A 22,500-nucleotide genomic window follows, 5' to 3' on the forward strand; every position below is an offset into this window, starting at 1 on the left:
AAAAATAATTCGTGTCCCTATAACCAACTTCCTTTTTTATCTTTTATCCTACCCCCTCCCATCCCCCTCTGTTCCATAGAGACCCCCGTTCCTTCTTTTCCTAGTTAACGCCTTTTTCCATCTTCCTTTTACTTCTAGGTAATGTGAAAAAAACCTGATTCATTCATTTCCTGAAGAGCTTATGAATTAATTCATCACGATATTCAAAATGGACTCCAGTAACAAATTAGACCACATTTTTAAAAATAAACAATATCAATTATTTGTTGATCGCTTGAAAGTCTTTTTTTTTTTATAAAGGTGTGAAAACAGACGATCAAGCGAAGATGTAATGCACTGGTACCCTAATGCAATGCAACTTACCTTTTGATATTTTACTTTCATTTTCAATTGATCAGTTTGCTAATTCGTCTGTTTTTCCAATAAGTGATCTCCTGTTTCTGCTTTTACCATTACCTTCTGTCACTACTTTTGAATGAACACCCTAATATTCTTTGGAAGCTTGAATTTCAAGTCAATGACCCCTGTGGCGGTCTTGTTCAATATGAATAGGCCTTGTCCCATATGAATAGGGGGTCATCTTAAGAATAATAATAATAATAATAATAATAATAATCACAGCATCGGCGCCATAGGAAAGCTCCCAGCACTAAGAGAGAAAATGTCCATAGAATCGAAATGGATTCAGGGAGGAAAATGGACAAATTAAACAGATGTGCCAGATCATAGAGCGTTAAGACGGACGGGATTAGAGGAAAAGGAGCGAAATAAATTCCCCGTCTATAACAACGAAAGAGAGAACTGGAAGAAACCAACGAACGGCTGTGGGTGGATTCGAATGGTATAGCCCAGAGGAAGAGGAGGAGGAGGAAGAGGAGGAGGAGGAAGAGGAAGAGGAGGAAGAGGAAGAGGAAGAGGACACAGAATCGGAGTGATGGATAACGTGAACCTGCCTACGGGTACAAAATTGAAGGTCATCAATCTTTTTAACTTGTGGACCAAAAGACAGTTTAGATAACGACATTTTGGCCAGATTTTTTTTTTAATCTACCCCGGAATTCGAATTGCGGAGATTTTGAGTTTTCATTTAAAGCCAAATGAAGTCGTTTCGGGAACAGATTTAGATTCAGATTGGAAAAGGAAAACCAAGTTACTTTCTTTGGTATTTCAGAAAAACCAAGTTACTTTCTTTGGTATTTCAGAAAAACCAAGTTGCTTTCTTTGGTATTTCAGAAAGACTTAGTTGCTTTCTTTGGCATTTCAGAAAAACCATCTACTTTCTTTGGTATTTCAGGAAAACCAAGTTACTTTCTTTGTTACTTTCTTTGGTATTTCAGAAGAACCAAGTTAACTTTCTTTGATATTTCATGACCAAGTTACTTTCTTTGGCATTTCATCAAAAAACCAAGTCACTTCTTGTATTCAGAAGAACCCAAGTTACTTTTTTTATTTCAGACCAAGTTAGGTTTCTTTGCTTATTTCAGAGAACCAAGTTATTTCTTTGGCATTTATGAAGAAACAAAGTTACTTTCTTGGTATTTAGAGAGAGCCAAGTACTTTCTTTGGTATTTCAGAAAACCAAGTTACCTTCGTGGTATTTTCAGAAAACCATGTTACTTTTCTTTGGTAGGGTTTTAGAAGAACAAAAAGTTACTTTCTTTGGTATTTCAGAAAAACCAAGTTACTTTCTTTGGTATTTTAGAAGAACCAAGTTACTTTCTTTGGTATTTTAGAAGAACCAAGTTACTTTCTTTGGGTATTTTTAGAAGAACCAAGTTACTTTCTTTGTATTTTAGAAGAAAAACCAAGTTACTTCTTTGGTATTTTAGAAACAGGAACCAAGTTACTTTCTTTGGTATTTCAGAAGAAACCAGTTACTTTCTTTGGCATTCAGAAAGGAACCAACCCGTTACTTTTTTAATTTCAAAGAAGAACCCAGTACTTTCTTTGGCCTTTTTCAGAAGGAACCAAGTTTACTTTTTTAATTTCAGAAGAACCAAGTTACTTTTTTTTCTTTTTGCTTTATTCAGAAGAACCAAAGTTACTTTCTTTGAAAGAAGAACCAAGTTACTTTAATTTCAGAAGAACCCAAGTTACTTTCTTTGGTTTTATTTCAGAGAACCAAAGTTACTTTTTTAATTTCAGAAGAAACCAAGTTACTTCTTTGCTATTTCAGAAGACCCAAGTTTACTTTTTTCTTTGGTCCAATTTCAGAAGAACCAATTATTTCTTTTTTTGCTATTTTCAGAAAAGAACCAAGTTTACTTTCTTTAAGGTATTTCAGAAAACCCGTTTACTTTCTTTGGTATTTCAGAAACCATGTTTACTTTCTTTTTTTTTTTTTTTTGTTTTAAAATTTTTTTTTAGAAGAACCCAAGTTACCTTTTCTTTGGTGGGTATTTCAGAAGAACCAGTTTTACTTTCTTTGGTAATTTTCTAAGAAGACCCAGTTTACTTTCTTTGGTAATTTTAGAAGAACCAAGTTTATTACTTTCTTTGGTATTTTAGTAAGAACCCAGTTAGCTTCTCTTTGGTATTTTAGAAGAACCAAGTTTACTTTCTTTGGTATTTTAGAAGGAACCAAGTTCTTTCTTTGGTATTTGTTAGAAAAAGAACAAGTTTACCTTTCTTTGGTATTAGGTATTTAAGAACCAAGTTAAAACCTTTCTTTGGTATTTAGAAGAACCAAGTTACTTTCTTTGGTATTTTTCAGAAGAACCCAAGTTACTTTTGCTTTGGCATTTCAGAGAACCAAGTTTTTACTTTTTTGAATTTCAGAAGAACCCAGTTACTTTTCTTGGGCATTTCGGAAGAAACAAAGTTACTTTTTTTATTCAGAAGAACCAGTTACGTTCTTTGGTATTTCAGAAGAAAACCAATTACTTTCTTTTGGACTTTGTATTTCAGAAGAACCAAGTTACTTTCTTTGTGCCCATTTCAGAAGAACCAGTTACTTTTTTAATTTTCAGAAGAACCAAGTTCTTTTGGCTATTTCAGAAGAACCAAGTTACTTTCTTTGGATTTCAGAAGAAACCCAGTTATTTCTTTGGTATTTCAGTAAAACATGTTACTTTCGGTATTTAGAAGAACCAAGTTACTTTCTTTGGTATTCAGAAGAACCAAGTTACTTTGGTTTTCTTTGTATTTTAGAAGAACCAAGTTACTTTCTTTGGCGTTATTTTAGAAGAACCAAGTTACTTTCTTTGGATTTTAGAAGAACCAAGTTACTCTTGGTATTTTAGAAGAACCAAGTTACTTTCTTTGGTATTTAGAAAGAACCAAGTTACTTTCTTATTTCTTTGGTATTTCAGAAGAAACCAAGTTACTTTCTTTGGTATTTTAGAAGAACCAAGTTACATTCTTTGGTATTTCAGAAGAACCAAGTTACTTTCTTTGGTATTTTAGAAGAACCAAGTTACCTTTCTTTGGTATTTCAGAAGAACCAAGTTACTTTCTTTGGTATTTCAGAAGAACCAAGTTACTTTCTTTGTTATTTCAGAAAAACCAAGTTACTTTCTTTGGTATTTCAGAAGAACCAAGTTACTTTCTTTGGTATTTTAGAAGAACCAAGTTACTTTCTTTGGTATTTTAGAAGAAACCAAGTTACTTTCTTTGGTATTTCAGAAAAACCAAGTTACTTTCTTTGTATTAGAAAACCATGTTACTTTCTTTTGGTATTTTAGAAGAAACCAAGTTACTTTCTTTGTATTTTTGAAGAACCAAGTTACTTTCTTTGGTATTTTAGAAGAAACCAAGTTACTTTCTTTGGTATGGTTAGAAGAACCAAGTTACTTCTTTGGTATTTTAGAGAAAACCAAGTTACTTTCTTGGTATTTTGAGAACCAAGTTACATTCTTTGGTATTTCAGAAGAACCAAGTTACTTCTTTGGTATTTTAGAAGAACCAAGTTACATTCTTTGGTATTTCAGAAGAACCAAGTTACTTTCTTTGTTATTTCAGAAGAACCAAGTTACTTTTTTTATTTCAGAAAAACCAAGTTACTTTCTTTGCTATTTCAGAAGAACCAAGTTACTTTCTTTGGCATTTCGTTAACTATACGAAACTCATTCCTGAAATATACTGGAACTTTCCTTTTATTAACATTCTTCAGCAAAATTTGGTTAAAATTAATTAACTTATATTAAGGGTATAAAATGGATCTGACGCAAACTAGTGAATTATCTACTGACAAGTTAGCGACAACATTACTGATTAAATAACTAATAACAATATATATAGTTTAATATATATATATATATATATATATATATATATATATATATATATGTATATATATATATGTGTGTGTGTGTGTGGTGTGTGTATGTGTGTGTGTGTGTATATGTATATATATATATATATATATAATATATAGTATATATATATATATATATATATTATCCAAAACACCAATATAATATCCATCCCAGTAGCAAGCAGTAACCCGGTGCCTTAATTCCACACACCAGAAATGCATTTATAATCAAGAGGCTCTCTCGAATACGCTTAGCGTTTCACTCAAATACATAATATCGTCTGATGTGGCAAGTTATTCTATTTAGCAACTATGAACACAAGATAAGTAAACAAAGGTGTTCTATTCTTTGTGTGCGAGAGAGAGAGAGAGAGAGATTTTAACAATGAATAAGCGAGAGAGAGACAAATCTTAACAGCGAAAGGAGAGAGAGAGAGGAGAGAGAGAGAGAATAGAGAGAAAACTACTAAAAACGAGCGAGAGAGAGAAAGAGAAATCCTTAAAAACGAGAGAGAGAGAGAGAGAGAGAGAGAGAGGAGAAATTTTAATAATATATAAGCGAAAGAGCAACAAATCTTAACGAGAGTGATAGAGAGAGAATCCTGAAAACGAGAGAGAGAGAGAGAGAGAGAGAGAGAGATTTTAGCAGTAAATAAGCGAAAGAGAGACTAATCCTAATAACGAGAAAGAGAGAGAGAATCCTTAAGCGAGAAAGAGAGAGAGAATCCTTTTAAAAGCGAGAGAGAGAGAGAGAGAGAGAAAACCCTTAAAATGAGAGAGAGGAGAGAAGAGGAGATAGGAGAGGAGTCGAGAGGGAGTTGAGGAAGAAGAAGATGAGAGAGAGAGACCCACCTCTAACCCTATGGGAGTCTGAACACGTGTTCCTTTTCCCCGTTAATGACTTTTGAAGTCTCGTCCTTCTTTGTGCACCGTCTACTGCTACTGCTTAAATTACCTCCAGGGTGCAAAGGTATGAATTATTCATCAAATAAATTACGGATAAATGCCTAATTAGTCAATTACCCCTCGACTACGTTAATTACGACCCCGTTGTGATGCCTCACTGTCGTAGTTTATTTCGTCATTACTCTGCAATTGAATAACCTTCCCATTCGTCTAAGTGTATATATATATATATATATATATATATATATATATATATATATCTATATATATATATATAGATATATAGATATATATAGTATATATATATGTATATATATATATATGTATATATATACTATATATATATATATATATCTAATATATTATATATATATATATATATATATATATATATATATATATATATATCTATATATATATATATATATTATATATATACGTATATATATATATATATATAAAAACTTACACCTAAAGGAAACCACAACTGATGAGTTATTTTTTAAATATGTATGTATATGTATGCATATATATATATATATTATATATATATCATATATATATATATACATATATCTCTATATCTATATATATATATATATGTGTGTGTGTGTGTGTGTGTGTGTGTGTGTGTGTAAATCCTTTATAAAATAAAATTAACATAAACTTGCATATATGTATATAGATGACTTAATCGTTCAATATCGAAATCACTAGACATTGTGAATAAATTACAACCAAGGGAAATAATAACAGATAAGTTTGTTTTTAATATGCATTTAATTTTGGACATTTCTTCCCTATAACATCATATTCTTCTCTACACCCAAGAATAAATCTAGTCCGTAATCCATCTAGTTTCATATGAGCTCAGGAAACTGAATATAGATTTTTAGTATAAATTACAGGGACCTTGTATAAAATTTATGACTTCGTTACGATCTCAGAAACCATACCTCCCGGGAAAATTGCCACAGATTTGCATCTAAACTAAGAAACGCTATCGAATTTCTATGGATCTATATGAAACTGCTGGAGTCAAGAGGAATGGAGGCTGTAGACCCTCAATATCTATTTATTTATTTCCTTTATCTACGTGGATTCACAGTATTTTATCGCCATATTATTCATTATAAATGTATTTTTTTGAAGGAGGTGATGTTCGTTTATTTAAACGAATTAGAGTCAAGGTATGTCAATACTGTACAGTATAGTATATCTCAGTGAGTACAAAATTGTATGCTTATACAATAGAATAGTGAAGGAAATATATACTTTTGCCATTTGAACTATGAGGGATCCATTGTGGGAAATGGAGGTTTCTTGGGGGCGGATGGTGGGTGGGGCCCTGGGGAGTACAAAATTGTTGATATACAGGGATGTTTTGAGCTTAACCCAACCTAGGTAGTGAGTTTCACCACACCCACTTTTCCTAAATCTGGAGACCTTTAGATTAAATCAATTGATAGTGTTGCTACTTGACCTAACCAAACTTTAACTAACTTACAGACAAGAGTCACACCTGGGCCTCCCCCAACCTAACCTAACCTAGTGCAATGACAATTATAACAAATAGTAGGGTTGCGATTCATTCTACCTAATCTAATCTACGACAATGAAAATTAGAACAAATACTAGGGTTATGACCTAAACTAATTTACCGTAGGGTGTCAGATCCTTACAGGGGCAGCGTAGACCTTTGACCACAGGACGTCTCGTTACTTTGAAAATGTTCAGTAAATTTTACCTTCCAGAACTAGAAACTGCGGAGATGAAATGGGAATTAACAATGTCTTCTGATTTGTCTTTGTCAAGTCTTGACGGTGAAGGGCGCTGGATTTCAGTCTGGGAAAGGCAGAACCAACTAGCTTTGGTAAATTGAATGGTGCAGCAGGTGGTCCTCTGGACATTTTATACGGAATGATATCTGGGTATCTATTATCTGAAATATTCTGACCATTTACCAGGCAGTTTAATCCATTCTTTGATCGTCCTCCGTAGACGTTCAGTGTTCTATGTGTAAATATAGAGGTCCATAAAATGTTCAGGATTATTCTCTGTAACCAAAAACGTCAGAGACTTAAAGGCACAGACCATTTGGCACCCATAATAGTACTGCCATGCTTGATATGCATCTCAATCAAAGGCATTAGAAAAGCAAAACAAAAACATTTTAGAATCCTGCTAAGTCCTCCCCAATCGCCAAGGCATCGCTGAGAGGTCTCCCTCTCTCGAAGTTACATTTGGCAAAATGCCATTCGTCTATTTCAACGACAAAACCTAGGCCACAGATTGGTTCTTGATAAGCGTAGGTACAGTTGGTCACCTCTGAACGAAAGATCTTGCACTCTACACTCGTTGTTGAGGAAATATCGAGACGATTAGTTGCAATTATGGTGAATCATTGACCAATGAGTCACAGGCTAAAAAAAATTTTCGTTCTGGATGGACGAACCTCAAGGGAAAATATACCTTTGTAATCACTCGCAGAATGAATTAACAGTGTCTGTCTTCCCTGATGAGTTAAAAGTGAGTTGCCCTTAAAGCAATAGAAGATTTAGCAAGTACTGGATGTTAAGGAAGAAATGTAATGGCCTGTCCCTATAAAGAATAAGAAATAGCTTGAGATTTTTGCAATACTACAGATATAATCCAAGGAAGTCTGTTGCTGAAGCAAGTCCTGATTGATTGATTGATTGATTGATTGATTCATGGGTGCAACTTCTGAATTCCGAAGCTCTACTTAGTCTTTGAAAATTAAAACATACATTTCCAAATGATAAGAAGTAAACAAGTTGAAAATAACTAGCCATCCGTTCCCACAATGCACCAGGACACAAATAAACCCTATTGGGAAACCACTTGCTTGAACGTTGCTGGCCTGTCCTAATTGCCAGACGCACGATTATGGCTAACTTTAAGCTTGAATAGAATAGAAACTACTGAGGCTAGAGGGCTGCAATTTGGGATGTTCGATGATGGTGGATGATCAATATACCAATTTGCAGCCCTCTAGCCTCAGGAGGTTTCAAGAACTGAGGGCGGGCAGAAAAAAAATGCGAACAGACAGACAAAAGTTTTCTTTTTAAAAAAACTAGAACAAAACTCCAGTTGATGAACAAACGTACAAGGTTTCGACTACCAGTAAAAATTCATTAACTTCAAAATATCAATTTCCCGTAAGAATGATGAAATCTTTGTTGTATAATCACCAAATATCTTTTTCCTTCTTGTCCGTTGATTTAAGAATCGCTTCTAATTAAACAGCCAGTACTTAAGTTCAACAGCCAATTATCTCCTGCGAACCTTCATATCAGTTAAACCGATTATTTCAAAGTTTTTTTTTTTTTTTATATAAATTGACTCTTTTACCTGTTGCTGACAGCCATGCCTCCGCGTTTAATTTAATGTTATCAATTTTATTCATCGCCAGGATTTATAGAGTTTCAATAATTTCGTCTGGTGTTTGTATAACAGACAGGTACTATACACACACACACGCACACTCACAACAGCGCACAGAGGAGAAGTGAGGACTTCAGCGACGTGAAAATTCCCCTTCGGTTAACATATATAAAAATATATCAATTCCAAGGTAGAGCGAACTGGATATTAAAGGACATTTGTACCACATAATGTATGTATGTAGTAATATATATTATATAATATATATATATATATATATATAATATATATATATATATTATACATATAAAAAGAAGAGACAGGACCGAGATACCAGGACAGACAGACATAGAAGAAGAGCGGAAAGAGAGAGAAGAGAGAGAGCGAGAGAGAGAGAAGAAAACAAAATACTTTTCCTTTTCAAACGAGTGTTTTCAGATTTGACTATTTGCATTGTAATTTTCATTTTTTTAATAACTATTTCCGTCCCTCCATGCCTAAGGTAATAGAATAAAATTAGTCCATTAATGCAATTTCCAAAAACGGACCAGGCACGCAGTATGTGCATTATTGCACGAGGTCACAAGATTATAAAAATATAAAAAATATGAAAATATACAAATTAATTTAGCATTCTGAACATAATACTCTGTGGGATCAGTTGATCTGGTCTCATAGAAACGCTTAGAATACAGTTCTTGAAAAGTATTGAGATGATAAGGAAGCAGACTTAGATTATTTGGTATTATCCCTTTCTCGGGATCCCTAAATGGAAAAATAAAGTCTTCAGTAGTATATATGTAGTATACTGCTTTTACCAACTTGATCAGTTAGTCTCCCTAGGATGAAAAGACCAACTGATCAAGTAGGCGAAAGCTAATTGTATTTAGCAATATAATACATATGTACTACTGTGACCTTTATTTTTCCAAGATTTAGATTACTAAAGGCTGATAAAGCAGAGACTAACAAAATATACAGTGAAAAATTTGGTGTTGGTGGCTGGGAGGGACCTTCATTTGTCATATGATATTGAGAGGATGCATTTGGAGTTTGCTTTAGAAATCATCATTATCATCATCATTATTATTATTATTACTAGCAAACATATGTATGCAGAAGTTGTGAGATAAATTCGTAAAAATCTAAGTCTACGGACATAACCAGCCCCGCTTCACGAGCAGAACCCGCTCCGTTTCAGGAAATCCCTTCTCACCAATCCCCCACCCCCCCGCCTGGGGGGGGGGGGGAGGGGGGGGTTTCAAGGGTGGGGTGAAGAGGTAGGATGAAACACCAGTATAAACCATCTTAGGGGTCACCACTATGACCCTACAAGTTTCATGCCCATCGGACCAGCCGTTTAGCCGTGATTAAATGACAGACGGACAGACAGAGATAACACCCATTATAGTAAGATTATTATTATTATTGTTACTAGCAAACTTACCCATCTACGATGGGTGATAAAATAAGGGTGCAGAAGTGAAAAAATTTATATGTACTATTTGTTCAGCAATATTAAGATAATGGCGATTACAAGAATAGCCTCTCTCTCTCTCTCTCTCTCTCTCTCTCTCTCTCTCTCTCTCTCTCTCTCTCGTAATGTAATTCAAGGGACGATCACTGAACGCAGAGAAATTCTTATTCATTGTTTCTCCCCTCTTTTAATGATATTCTCTCTCTCTCTCTCTCTCTCTCTCTCTCTTAAAGTAAGTGAAGGGACAATCAATGAACGTAAAGAAGTTCGTATTCATTATTGTTTACCCTCTTTTAATGTTTCTCTCTCTTCATCTCTCTCTCTCTCTCTCTCTCTCTCTCCCTCTCAATGTAAGTCAAGTAACGAAGACGGTGATGGGATTATCGGATTACTTAGCTCTCAAATCACAAATTATCTCCTCTCTCTTTCTCTCTCTCATTTTTCGATAGCAAGATAAAGATATAAAAATGTTGTGCATTAATGTCGTTAAATGGCTCTCTTTCTCTCTCTCTCTCTCTCTCTCTCTCTCTCTCTCTCTCTCTCTCTCTCTCTCTCTCTCTTGTCTTGTCGGTGACTTCATTTAATGGAACAGGATCTTTGATTGGTTCATTTCTTTGTCAATTACTTTGCACGGTGATATGAATAATAAAGTATCTTTCTTTTCATTATGTTACTGCAAAGATGCAACTTGTATGTCAGTGCGTTAGGGCTACTGATACATGCTCTTGATCCTGTGTCTTCCAAAAAAAGAGTAGAAAGTAAGAACTTATCAGTTTCCTTTTTATTATGTCCATTGGCAGGATCGAAATTCTAAAGCAACATTACCGGGCAGTACTTCTTCAACGTTATTTTGTACACTGGCAGTCCTGATGGATTTAAGTTATTCAAAAAATCTTGCGGATATTGATGATAATTTTCATCTTCCATCGTGTCCGAGCTGAAATATTCGCGACTTTCTCCAGGGAAGTTGTATACAGAAATATGTATGAAATCGTAAAGTAAACTATGTCTACGGAATAACCAGCCTCGTTTCACGGCCAGAAACAGCTCCGTTTCAGGGAATCCCTTCTCACCCCCACCCCCTACAAAGGAGGGGGGTAGGTTGGATTAAACCCCATTGCAAATCATCTTAGGGGTCCCCACCCTAACCCTGCCAAGTTTCATGGCCATCTGACCAGCCGTTTGGCCGTGATTGAATGACTGACAGACAGACAGACAGACATTATGCCCATTGTTATAGTAGATTATTATTGATTATTGATTATTATTATTATTATTATTATTATTTTATTATTAATATGTATAATTTCTCCAGTGATGAGAAATAGGATTTTGACTTTGCATAAGGTCCACGATAATATATCCATGTTAGAATGTGAGACTTTTAAAAATAAAAAATATATAAAAAGCTTTCGAACCCAGGATAGGGTTCGAAAGCTTTTTATATATATTTAGAGTCTCACATTCTACCATTGGTATATTATTGTGGACCTTATATAAGATTATTATATTATTATGTTTATTATTATATTTATATTATTATTATTATTATTATTATTGTTGTTGTTGTTGTTGTTGTTGTTGTTGTTGTGTTGTCTTCTTCACTTGGAGGAGAAAGATGCTAGAAAGAAATTACGACTTCCAAAAGAAAAAAAGCTATATTATTATTATTATTATTATTAAAATTTCATTTTATCTAATAAGTTTAATTTCTCTGTGCAGTTTTTCCTCCGTTCCCAGGAATTATTCCAGTGATTAAAAAAACCGCAAAAATTGTGATAAACATATTATTCTGGGAAAAAATATTCCGCAAAAAATATATCATAACAATAATGTTCCGTAAAAATTATATGATAAGAAAACGTACCCAGGGGAATTTATGTCGTTCTAAATCAAATCATTTTGAGAAACAGAATAATAATTATGATATTTTTTATATATAAAAGTAGTTTGCATCTATATAGGACGAGGTTTCATTTAGGAGAACAAAATATTTCCGGAATATGTGATATGCAAATCCCACGGCCTCCGTGAATTGCATTGTATCAATGCGCGCATACATTTCAAAGACCTCTCAATGGCGAATGTAATATTTCATGAATATTTTAGCATAGTGATTTACGTAATTTATCTACGAATGCTAATTGGGATTTGGTATCTGGATGCCGTAACTTTAGTGTACATTTTTGATGCAAAATGAGTTTGTCGCCGAGGCGCTTATCTGGGAGCAAGTATTCTCTCTCTCTCTCTCTCTCTCTCTCTCTCTCTCTCTCTCTCTCTCTTCTTATTATTATATTTTTTTTTTGCTCTAATTCGACTGGGTGGTATTTATAGTGAGGGGTTTCGGGTTGCATCCTGCCTCCTTAGGAGTCCATCACTTTCCTTACTATGTGCGCCGTTTCTAGTATCACACTCTTCTGCATGAGTCCTGGAGCTACTTCAACCTCTAGTTTTTCCAGATTCCTTTTCAGGGATCTTGGGATCGTGCCTAGTGTTCTGGGATCTTGGGATCGTGCCTAGTATTCCGATCCCAAGATCCTTGAAAAGGAATCTGGAAAAACTAGAGGCTGAAGTAGCTCCAGGACTCCTGCGGAAGAGTGTGATCCTAGAAACGGCGCACATAGTAAGAAAAGTGATGGACTCCTAAGGAGGCAGGATGCAACCCGAAACCCCACACTATAAAAAAAATGTTTATTATTATCATTATTATTATTATTATTATTATTATTATTATTATTATTATTAGTATTATTATGCTGCCTTGAAAGTTGTAGATGAAATTAAGCAAAGGGCTTGTGAAACCGAAGAATTGGCTGACTGCATAGTAGATAATGCAACATATACTTTGCCGTTGAGTGTTGCAGGAGCACTACCCAAAAAATCTTATCTTTGGCGAACAGTGAACAGGAAAAGGTCCGTACAAGAAGATGAAGACGTAAACGTTATGATAAGAGGGGAAAATTTTAGGTTGTATAAAGACGATTACCATATCCGATTATTATGGAACTGAATTAGGAAAAGGAGACAGTCCTCGGCATTTCTGAACTCTCTCTCTCTCTCTCTCTCTCTCTCTCTCTTCTCTCTCTCTCTCTCTCTCTCTCTCTCTCTCCAAAAATAAAAAAAGCCTTACGACCTTCTCGAGGAGAATAACGACCAACATCAGTTTTCCATTTCCTTGGAAAAATCAAACGAAAATAAAAATAAAGAATAAGGTTTAAAAATAAAAATAACATTTTAAAAAATAGAATTTCCACGACGCATCCATCTTGGGGCTGCTATCCTTCATTCTTGACATCAATAGCCTCTTAAAGCCTCCATCGATTCGCTTTCACAGCCTTTCATTCAAATTAACTTCCCACCAGGTTTCCCCCCATAATTTTCGTGTGCTAGCACTACATTATAATGCAATGGAGATGTGCTCGCCTGCTTTTCTCGTCGTTTCACGAGACCCAACCCTTTGGGAGACGATGAGAACGGGTCTGTCAGGTTCAGTTGTTCAGTCGGCACTTGTTGCTGTTTAGTGTCAGTTGAAATGGGTTTTAGTTGTCTGGCTTTGTACGTCCATCTGCACTTTCTTCTGTCCGGCCTCATACCTTAAAAAAACCTGAGGCTAGAATACTGCAAATTGGTACGTCGTTCTCCCACGCTCAAGTCATCAAATATACCAAATTACAGCCCTCTAGCCTCAGCAGTTTTTTATTCTAGTTACAGTTATCCATTATCGTGCTTCTGGCAACGATATAGGACAGGCCACAACGGAGTCGTGATTTAAAGCTCCATAGGCCGCGGTTCATACAGCATTACTCTGAGACCATCGAACGAGTGCACCGAAGAAACTTCGGCGCAAATTTTTACTTGTTTTTTTAATATGCATACATCTGAGGAAACAAAAATTATAAAGAAGAATTCGAAATTGTCAGATGAAATGGGTTATATATATATATATATATATATATATATATATATATATATATATATGAATATTTATCACATCACCGTGATTCATATAAATCATTCGAACTACAAATGTCCTTTAATATCATATTCGCTCTACCTCGGAATTGATATATTTTCATATATGTACCGAGGGGGAATTTTTTAGTTGATAATAATTTAGTACCCCCATGGGATCGAACCACCGTCCAGTAGGACGGGGAAAGAAATCAGGATCGGACAGTGACACTACCGAAACGGCTATCAAGAGAGGCTAACAGGTTTATATCGATTCTGACCATTTCAAATCAACGTCGATCTCGTTGTATTTGTAATTAGAATCGATATGGAACCCCCTCCACCATGGTAGCCGATTCGAGCGTTTGACCCACGCAGCCTTATTATGAATATTTATCACATCACGTGATTCATATAAATCATTTTTCGAGCTACAAATATCCCCCCCCTTTTAATATCATATTCGCTCTACCTCGGAATTGATATATTTTCATATATGTACCGAGGGGGTTCCATATCGATTCTAATTACAATTACAACGAGATCGACGTTGATTTGAAATGGTCAGAATCGATATAAACCTTTAGCCTCTCTTGATAGCCGTTTCGGTAGTGTCACTGTCCGATCCTGATTTCGTTCCCCGTCCTACTGGACGGTGGTTCGATCCCATGGGGGTACGAATTATTATCAACTAAAAATTCCCCCTCGGGTTAACATATATGCAAAATATATCAATTCCGAGTAGAGCGAATATGATATTAAAGGACATTTTTGTAGCTCGAATGATATATATATTATATATATATATATATATATATATATATATATATATTATATATATATATATATATATATATATATGAGTGTGTGGGTGTGTATATATGTAAAAGTTGGAAAAATGTTCATATTTTATACGGACTATCAATGGTTCAGAAATTCATTATTACAAGAGAAACATCCTGCCGTCAGTAGAGACCAAAAGGCCTTTGCATATGACCTCTGATTAATGGAGCAACAACGGTCAGGATTTTGTTAGATAAATCAGTAAAAAAAAAAAATTATAAATTCTGTTCGTCGAAATAATGGGAGATTATTCTGTTCGCCACTAATTTAGCTTCCAAATTGATACTGTTGAATTAAGGTTATGCGATTGATAATGGATCACCTCTCTCTCTCTCTCTCTCTCTCTCTCTCTCCTCTCTCTCTCTCTCTCTCTGTAACGCACCCACACTACACACACACACACACACACACACACACACATATATATATATATATATAGATATATTATATATAATATATATATATATATATATATATATATATACATATTTATATATATATATATATATATATATATATATATTACTTTAAACTATAATCTCTTCCAATTTTGAAACTTAAGGATGTATGTACGTTTAATAATGATTCGCCCCTCTCTCTCTCTCTCTCTCTCACTCTCTCTCTCTCTCTCTCTGTAATTAATACGTGAGTCTTAAAATTCAGTATGTTTCTGTTAACTTACGCAATGAATTAGGTAGCTACATAGCTGGTAGGAGATCACTGTGGGTCGTAGGTAGGTTGTGAGAGGGAGAGAGAGAGAGAAGAAGGGCTTCGATGAAGTAATCTTCACCCCACAGCACCTGAATGAAACTAATCATGAGTTTCATAAAAATCTCTCTTTCTCTCTCTCTCTCTCTCTCCCTCTCTCTCTCTCTATCTCTCTCTCTCTCTCTGAGAAAATCAATGCCAATAACTGCAATAACTGAATAGCAAAGACTAACTGTTCAGCCTTGAAAATCTAATTAGGTTTAGGTAACCAATTAAGACCGGTCTTTGTCATTCAGTGGAAGGTTCTGCAAATAACGGCAGAATTATAGCCATTATGTCATGAATGTCCAGTTCAGTAAGTTCTTCAGATGTCAGGGGTCTCTCTCTCTCTCTCTCTCTCTCTCTCTCTCTCTCTCTCTCTCTCTCTCTCTCTCTCTGAGTCCCAATCGGGACGAGGCTAAGTTATGTATTGTAATGATACAGTTTCATGAGAATTCCTTCGTTCTAAAATCCTCACGAATGGTCGACAGCTGTTTCCATGTTTTCGTCACGAACCTTGTTGCTTCCTAATTCCATTGCCCGCCTGATTGCCTGATATATATATATATATATATATATATATATAATATATATATATATATATATATATATATATATATATATATATATATGTAAGTGTTACATAATGAAATATATGGAATGTTATTCCATATATAAAAACTAAAACTACGATTAATTAAAACCAGTGACTAAAGAGATCAACCAGTTTGCTTGCAGGAGTGTGATCGGACCAGATAAGATAATGAAGGCTAAGCTGACGTGTTGTATCATTCAGTGTCTGGTTTGTCGTCATCTGTGGTCATCAAATCCATTGTTTTGTAAACTATTGACAAAGCTTCCTGCTTGAGGAAACCACAGTGACCTATAACCCAGACCGGCCTACATGACTTGTAATCTATGTCATCTGTGATTATGTTCGTATGTTCGAGCTACTGTCTGCTCACTTTATGATTTGTAAACCAGATTATAGGTCAGACTTCATTTAGCCAGCATCATTGGAAGACCTGTCCAATTTTATCTGATCATCACTATGTAGACTTAGAAAATACAGATATTTTTGTACTCTGTGTTTCAACACTAGAACCTCACACCAGAAAGAAGATACTGAATGAACTTAGAATTATCATCGAAATCCAAGATACTCCAATGAGGATGGGGAGTCATAACATAACCTTAGCATAAATTATCGCAGGTCTTAATAACCTCACAGGGCACCTTGTTATACAAAGGCATCAGCCCTACATATATATATACATGTGTGTGTGTTAGTATATGTATATATGTATATATGTATATGTATATATATATATATATATATATATATATATATATATATATATATATATATACAGGCAGTCCCCGGGTTATGACGGGTTCGGCTTACGATGTTCTGAGGTTAAGCACTTTTCAATTATATCCATCAGAAAAATTATTCCAGGGTTACGACACCTACAACACTGATCTGACAGATGAAATATGACACCAAAAATGATAAATAATCATAATTGAAGGTTATTTTGATGAAAAATGCAATATAATGCAGTTTACATAGTTTTCAATGCACCCAAAGCATTAAAAGTGAGGTTTTCTTGGGATTTTTGACGATGTTCTGGCTAACGACGATTTTTGGGTTACGACGCGTCTCAAGAACGGAACCCCCGTCATAACCCGGGGACTGCCTGTATATATATATATATACATATATATATATATATATATATATATTATATATTATATATTATATATATATATATCAGGCAGAGTCCACTTTTCAAAGAAATGTACATTTACAAGCAACAACATTTTAGAACATTTATTTCACCAAAGACAGGTTACACTGTGAACATGCATTTTTTCCATTTTTACAAATACAATCTAATGGTGACGAATTGATAGTAGCAACAAACTTACGTAATAAAAGCAAAGAAGTATTATATGAGGAAATGAGTTAAGATTCCAGTGACAAATCACACTTGATCAGTGCACACTCAGAAATTCTTATTTTAAATTCACTATTACCTTTGTTAAGCATCTTAGAGTCTTTGATATTTGAGTTACTGATGTCATATATACCGTCACAATGTTGCCTAAAAGAATATCATCAGATTTTCTAAAAGACTTGATTGTGCAATTCCTTCCCTTATGCTCATTAAACCGTGAGGAGAGGTTCTCTTAGTAAAGCCAGTTTATGCTAAAGGGTAAAAAGTAGAAAGCCTAATACAATTAAATATTACTCTCTAAGTTCTAGTTACTAAATATATTTCAGCTGAGAACTTTGATATTAAGGCTTATTAGTAAACAATTATCAAACCATTTGGTAACCACCTTTAATTAAGTATGCCACCATGCCCATCAAATTTCTCAAGCACGAAATATGCCGTGAAAACTTTCTCTGCGTAAAACCACTCGACAGACATGCCGTGTAAATATGCAAAAATGCTTCTTTTAACATGGACACAAGATCAAATAAGCAAAATACCAGAAGTCAATCTAATTTAAGAGTACCGCCAGTCTCCATAAACATCGCAGATCGGGAAATCACCAAAATCAGACTCACACCAGACGTCCTCATGGCCACTTATAGCAGTCCTGGATATGCAAAATGGGCTTAAATTTATGCCCTCAATGTAATCTGGCTGGCCTGGGATCCATTTGATCTCACTTTCGTTGAAGGTGTTGCCGTAGAAATCGTAGAATGTTTTGCTGTACCTGGATGTCTGAAAGAAGAAAAGATGACTAAAGTTGATAAAGTGGATATGATTCGATGAAGTGGATATGATTTACTGACCTGGAATCCAATCATCTCTGCCTGATTCATCTTGAGTGCAAATCATCAAATTCTGTTCTATATAACCAATTAAGCTTCTTCTTGAGTTTCATAGGGCAAGTTGGCAAGTCAGCATGAGAAAGGAAAACATCAGTTTCTCCATTCCTGTGTCAGTGAACTATTTAATTCTGGTGACCCTTCTCTGCAGCATGATCTATAGCTCAATGAACAATTCTAATATCCAGTTTTAGATAAGAAAAGCAAAAATAGCCAAAATTCAGGAGACCACTCGGCAGAGTAGAATTCTTGAGGATACAATAACGTACTGCGAAACGTTGGAATAACTATCAAAATGTTAAATTCCTGGGTGTTCCTGCCTGTCTTCATCTACCTAAAGTAACAATATAAATATTATTAATCAAAATATTGTTCAAAAGCAAAAACAATATGGCAGCTTAATCATTGAAAGACAATAATGCATCTGTTTCTTCGCGGTAGTTATGGCAAATGTGTCGGTGAATTAAGGGTAAAGTTCAACTCGATTTTAAATCAAAACAATTTCGTACTTATGCCATCAAGTGTTATTTTCACCCATGCTGTTGTGAAAAATGAACAAGAATATTTCGAAATCATTGAATGGACGATGTATAACATTCGTGTTTTCCTTACAATGGATGTGAGACGGGAATCATAGATTGACAATACTTTGTCTTACTCCAGAAAAACAATAGTGTATATACATAAGTTTCACATGCGTTCATAATTTTCCCGTTACTGTGATTTTACTGCCAGGACATTGGTGCGTTTGAGTAAGGCTGTGGCCTCAGTTCTTAACTTACCTTGTACAGCCCAACCATATAACCGCCATACAGATTCAGCAGCCTGATTCCCTCTGCGTCGTTTTCAATTGGGATGTAAATCAACTTTCCGTTCAGAGCCTCGCAGTCTGCTTTCCCCACATTCCAAGGTCTCGCTGGAGTCAGGACCTTGATGAAGATGATGTTCGAATTCAGGGGCAGGAACGTCCTCAGCCCGTAGACGGTCGTCGCCTCTGGTACCAAGTACTGGTTCAGACCTGTGTACAGCCTGCACACCTTCGTTGGCTGGATGTAACCAAACCCTTGACACTGGATCTCCAAGCAGAAAGATGCGCACCTGGAAAGTGAAACAGTCTTGAGGGAGATGGTCCATTCGTGCGACAACTCTGGAGTTCTATTTTCTGCGGTAACTTTCATGGGAATTGTTCACTTTTCCACCTGCGAGTTCTCTGATTTCAAATCACTTCGACTACTACTGACATGTCAAGGTAACGCATGCTAGAGCATTTGTTCATGTGGAACTCCAACTAATAAGTTGACGCTAGCATTAGATTATGATAATAAGAAGCAAACAATATCTATAACGCTTTGTCCTTAGACTGCAAAAATTACTTACAATAAAAGTCATCAGTGCAATTTGATAAATTTGAGACAGGAAGAAATCTTATAAATTATGTGCTACTGCTTTCAGGAAATTTAAGCATTCGTCTCTGTTGTGATTGCCCACAAGGTTTTCAAACGCTCATTTACGCAAATATAATTATTATTTTTATTGATGAGTTTTCGATTGAAATTTCATTACTCGCTGTTTTCTTTTCGATTTTTTCTGAGTAGTTTGGAAATCGTCAGAAGTTTCATCGAATCACATTTATTAAAAGCATCTTAAGAGTTCTTTGTTCCTGGTATATTGTCTTGTACTCTACTCTGCACTGACCACATGCCTATATCAGCAAGGCATGATCCGACCTCCAGCTTACTCGGTACTACATATGCAAAAATCTATGGTCAAATACAGCGTTGTTTCAACAGTGAAAATTTCAATAAATGCTCTATATTTTATTAGAAATATTTCTTCTGCATTGTTTAACATTTACATTATCTATTTTTTTAGATTTACATTCTCATAAATAAATCATGAATATCCTGTCCTGAAATTCCTGTATCTTTAACTCAACACGAAACACTTTTATCAGAACTTTTTAGGCTTTTCCGTAGACCCTTCCTACATCCCAACAACATCAGCAACAAAGTAGTTTGTAGGCTTACTCCTCGAGTAACCGAAAATTGGTTTCTTCTTCGTCGGCCTCTCTGATTCATCCTTAGCCATATAGTTTCGAAACTGAGAATAATTCGCCTAACGCTTCATCAGCCTCTGCATCAAGACAGCGAAATCACTGAACAAAGAACAGATATCTTGAGGGAGTGCAAAATGCGAGAGCTTGTAGTTGCTTGATTAGAAAGCGTTGTTAACATCTCTGTATCATTTTTGGAGATCACATGACTGAATTTTTCGCCAAAGACACTGGCCAAAATGGAAGATACTAACTTCTGAGAACATTTCCTTAATTCTCTTTATAGCTGCCAGTTCAAAATAGACGAATAACACACTGATTTTTAACTTGTTTTATAAAAGCTGAATTTTACATCATAAGCCTCTCCATCCTTCTGGTGTGCAATCAAATGTGCTGTCACAGAACCAAGAGCATTTCTGAGCCAAGAGATCTAAGTTTCTGCCTGTGCTTTAAATTCCCACTTTGTTATTTTCATAAAAGCTTAACATTGTTTCTTGCGCTTAAAGGAGGGGATCTTTTTGACAGTGTTCTTGCAACACTGAGAGATAAAGCACTTACATAATCATCCGTTATAAACCAGAAGCGTCTTCAGTTTATGTTATTTTATTTTATTCGGTCAATCGCTTTCAAAGCCGTATGACGCGAATCGTTGCATGGATGAGATTGCTGAAAAGGCTGATGACCATCAATCACATCAGCAAACGTCCTCTTCATTCTCTTTTTACACATCACCACTAAACCTTGCTCATATCCTCCGTAGAGGAGGTTTCATGCACCTCTTTCTGTCTTGATGAACTCCATTTTACTGAAGGAATAAGGTTTTGAATTTAAAACTTTTAAATTTTCAAGTTTTCTAAACTAAAGCATGTTAAACAACGCCATATCATTATAACGTATGAAGTGACAAGAGCCAGTTAAGCAGATTAGCATTTTCTACTAATTGTCCTTTACATCAAATGGTCATTCGACCTGTTTGTATTTCGACCAGTTGTCTTTCAGCTTATAGACAGGATACCTAGGGAAATACTGATCAGAAAAGCCCAGAGAAGTTTGTCTTGGTTAAGAGAATTTCAGGTCCATTATTGATGTGGAATATTGGATGCACGGTGGAGTGAACAGGAACATTTGCGGTGTGTAATACAAGGAGAAAATCGTGATGAGAACAATAAACTGTACAATAAATTATGTATTGATAAATGTGTAAACAAAGATACGAATATTTAGAGAGTATGCCAGAATGTTCAACATCTCTGAGGGTAAAGTAAAAGGGTCACACTTGAAAACAGCAGAAAATGTCTGATCAATACAAGTAGAGTCCTACACATCTCTAGCGGGAGTGTCTCAAAGGGTGGTTGGCAACTGGGCTACTACCCTGCTGGCTGCAACCTATTTCCCTTTCTTCCAGCTTTCCTTTGCTGTACGATTCAAAATATTTTATGATAACTTTTTTTTTTTTACTTACGCTAAAGTATTGAATGCCGATTTTGTTGTGAACGTTCCAGGAAGAGTCAGCTTCAGATTCTTAAGGACTTCTTTGTAAGTCACACCAGAACTTGCCGATGATTCTCTCAGATTCAAGAAGAAGAGGGTAAAATATACAAGAGTTTTGAAGATACTGGTATCCATAGCGGTTACGTCTTGGTGCTAGGGCTTCACAAGGAAGACATTTACCTAGGGGAAAGAAATATGTCGGTCAAATGATGAAATAATATCGTTGATAACAGTGATGTCGATACTTTCATTATCAATAAATGTAATGATCCTGCATAGTACAATCTTTGGTCAGTGAAACCTACATAGAATATGGGGTAATAAAATACAAAGTGTGCTACCAGCTACAAAAGGTGAATGACAGATCATTGCACAAGGAACCAAAATCACTTTATGAAGGTGAAGACATTGTAAGATGGAAATCCTGATCATGATACAGCAAAGATAATGTTAGATTTTTCCTTAGGTATACTAATGCCTAGAAAATGGACTGTCCTAAAACTAAAACAAGGATAGTGAGAGGAATG

At 35.2% G+C, this 22,500-nt stretch overlaps 2 protein-coding genes across 5 annotated transcripts in view; one reads left to right on the forward strand and one right to left on the reverse strand.

The window, feature by feature from the left end:
• Positions 1-22,500, forward strand: part of LOC135216327 (uncharacterized) — a 314,243-nt gene that overhangs the window by 84,109 nt on the left and 207,634 nt on the right. The window lies entirely within an intron of this gene.
• LOC135216250 (uncharacterized) overlaps positions 17,438-22,500 on the reverse strand; it is a 5,855-nt gene continuing 792 nt past the window's right edge. The window contains exons 2-4 of the mRNA XM_064251414.1: positions 21,945-22,153; positions 19,212-19,527; positions 17,438-18,322 (exon numbers count right to left, since the gene is read on the reverse strand). Coding sequence (XP_064107484.1) covers positions 18,101-18,322; positions 19,212-19,527; positions 21,945-22,108 — 702 coding nt within the window. The 5' untranslated portion in view covers positions 22,109-22,153 and the 3' untranslated portion in view covers positions 17,438-18,100. The remainder of the gene's footprint in view (positions 18,323-19,211; positions 19,528-21,944; positions 22,154-22,500) is intronic.

Source organism: Macrobrachium nipponense, chromosome 6, assembly GCF_015104395.2.
Source record: "Macrobrachium nipponense isolate FS-2020 chromosome 6, ASM1510439v2, whole genome shotgun sequence".
NCBI lineage: Eukaryota > Metazoa > Arthropoda > Malacostraca > Decapoda > Palaemonidae > Macrobrachium > Macrobrachium nipponense.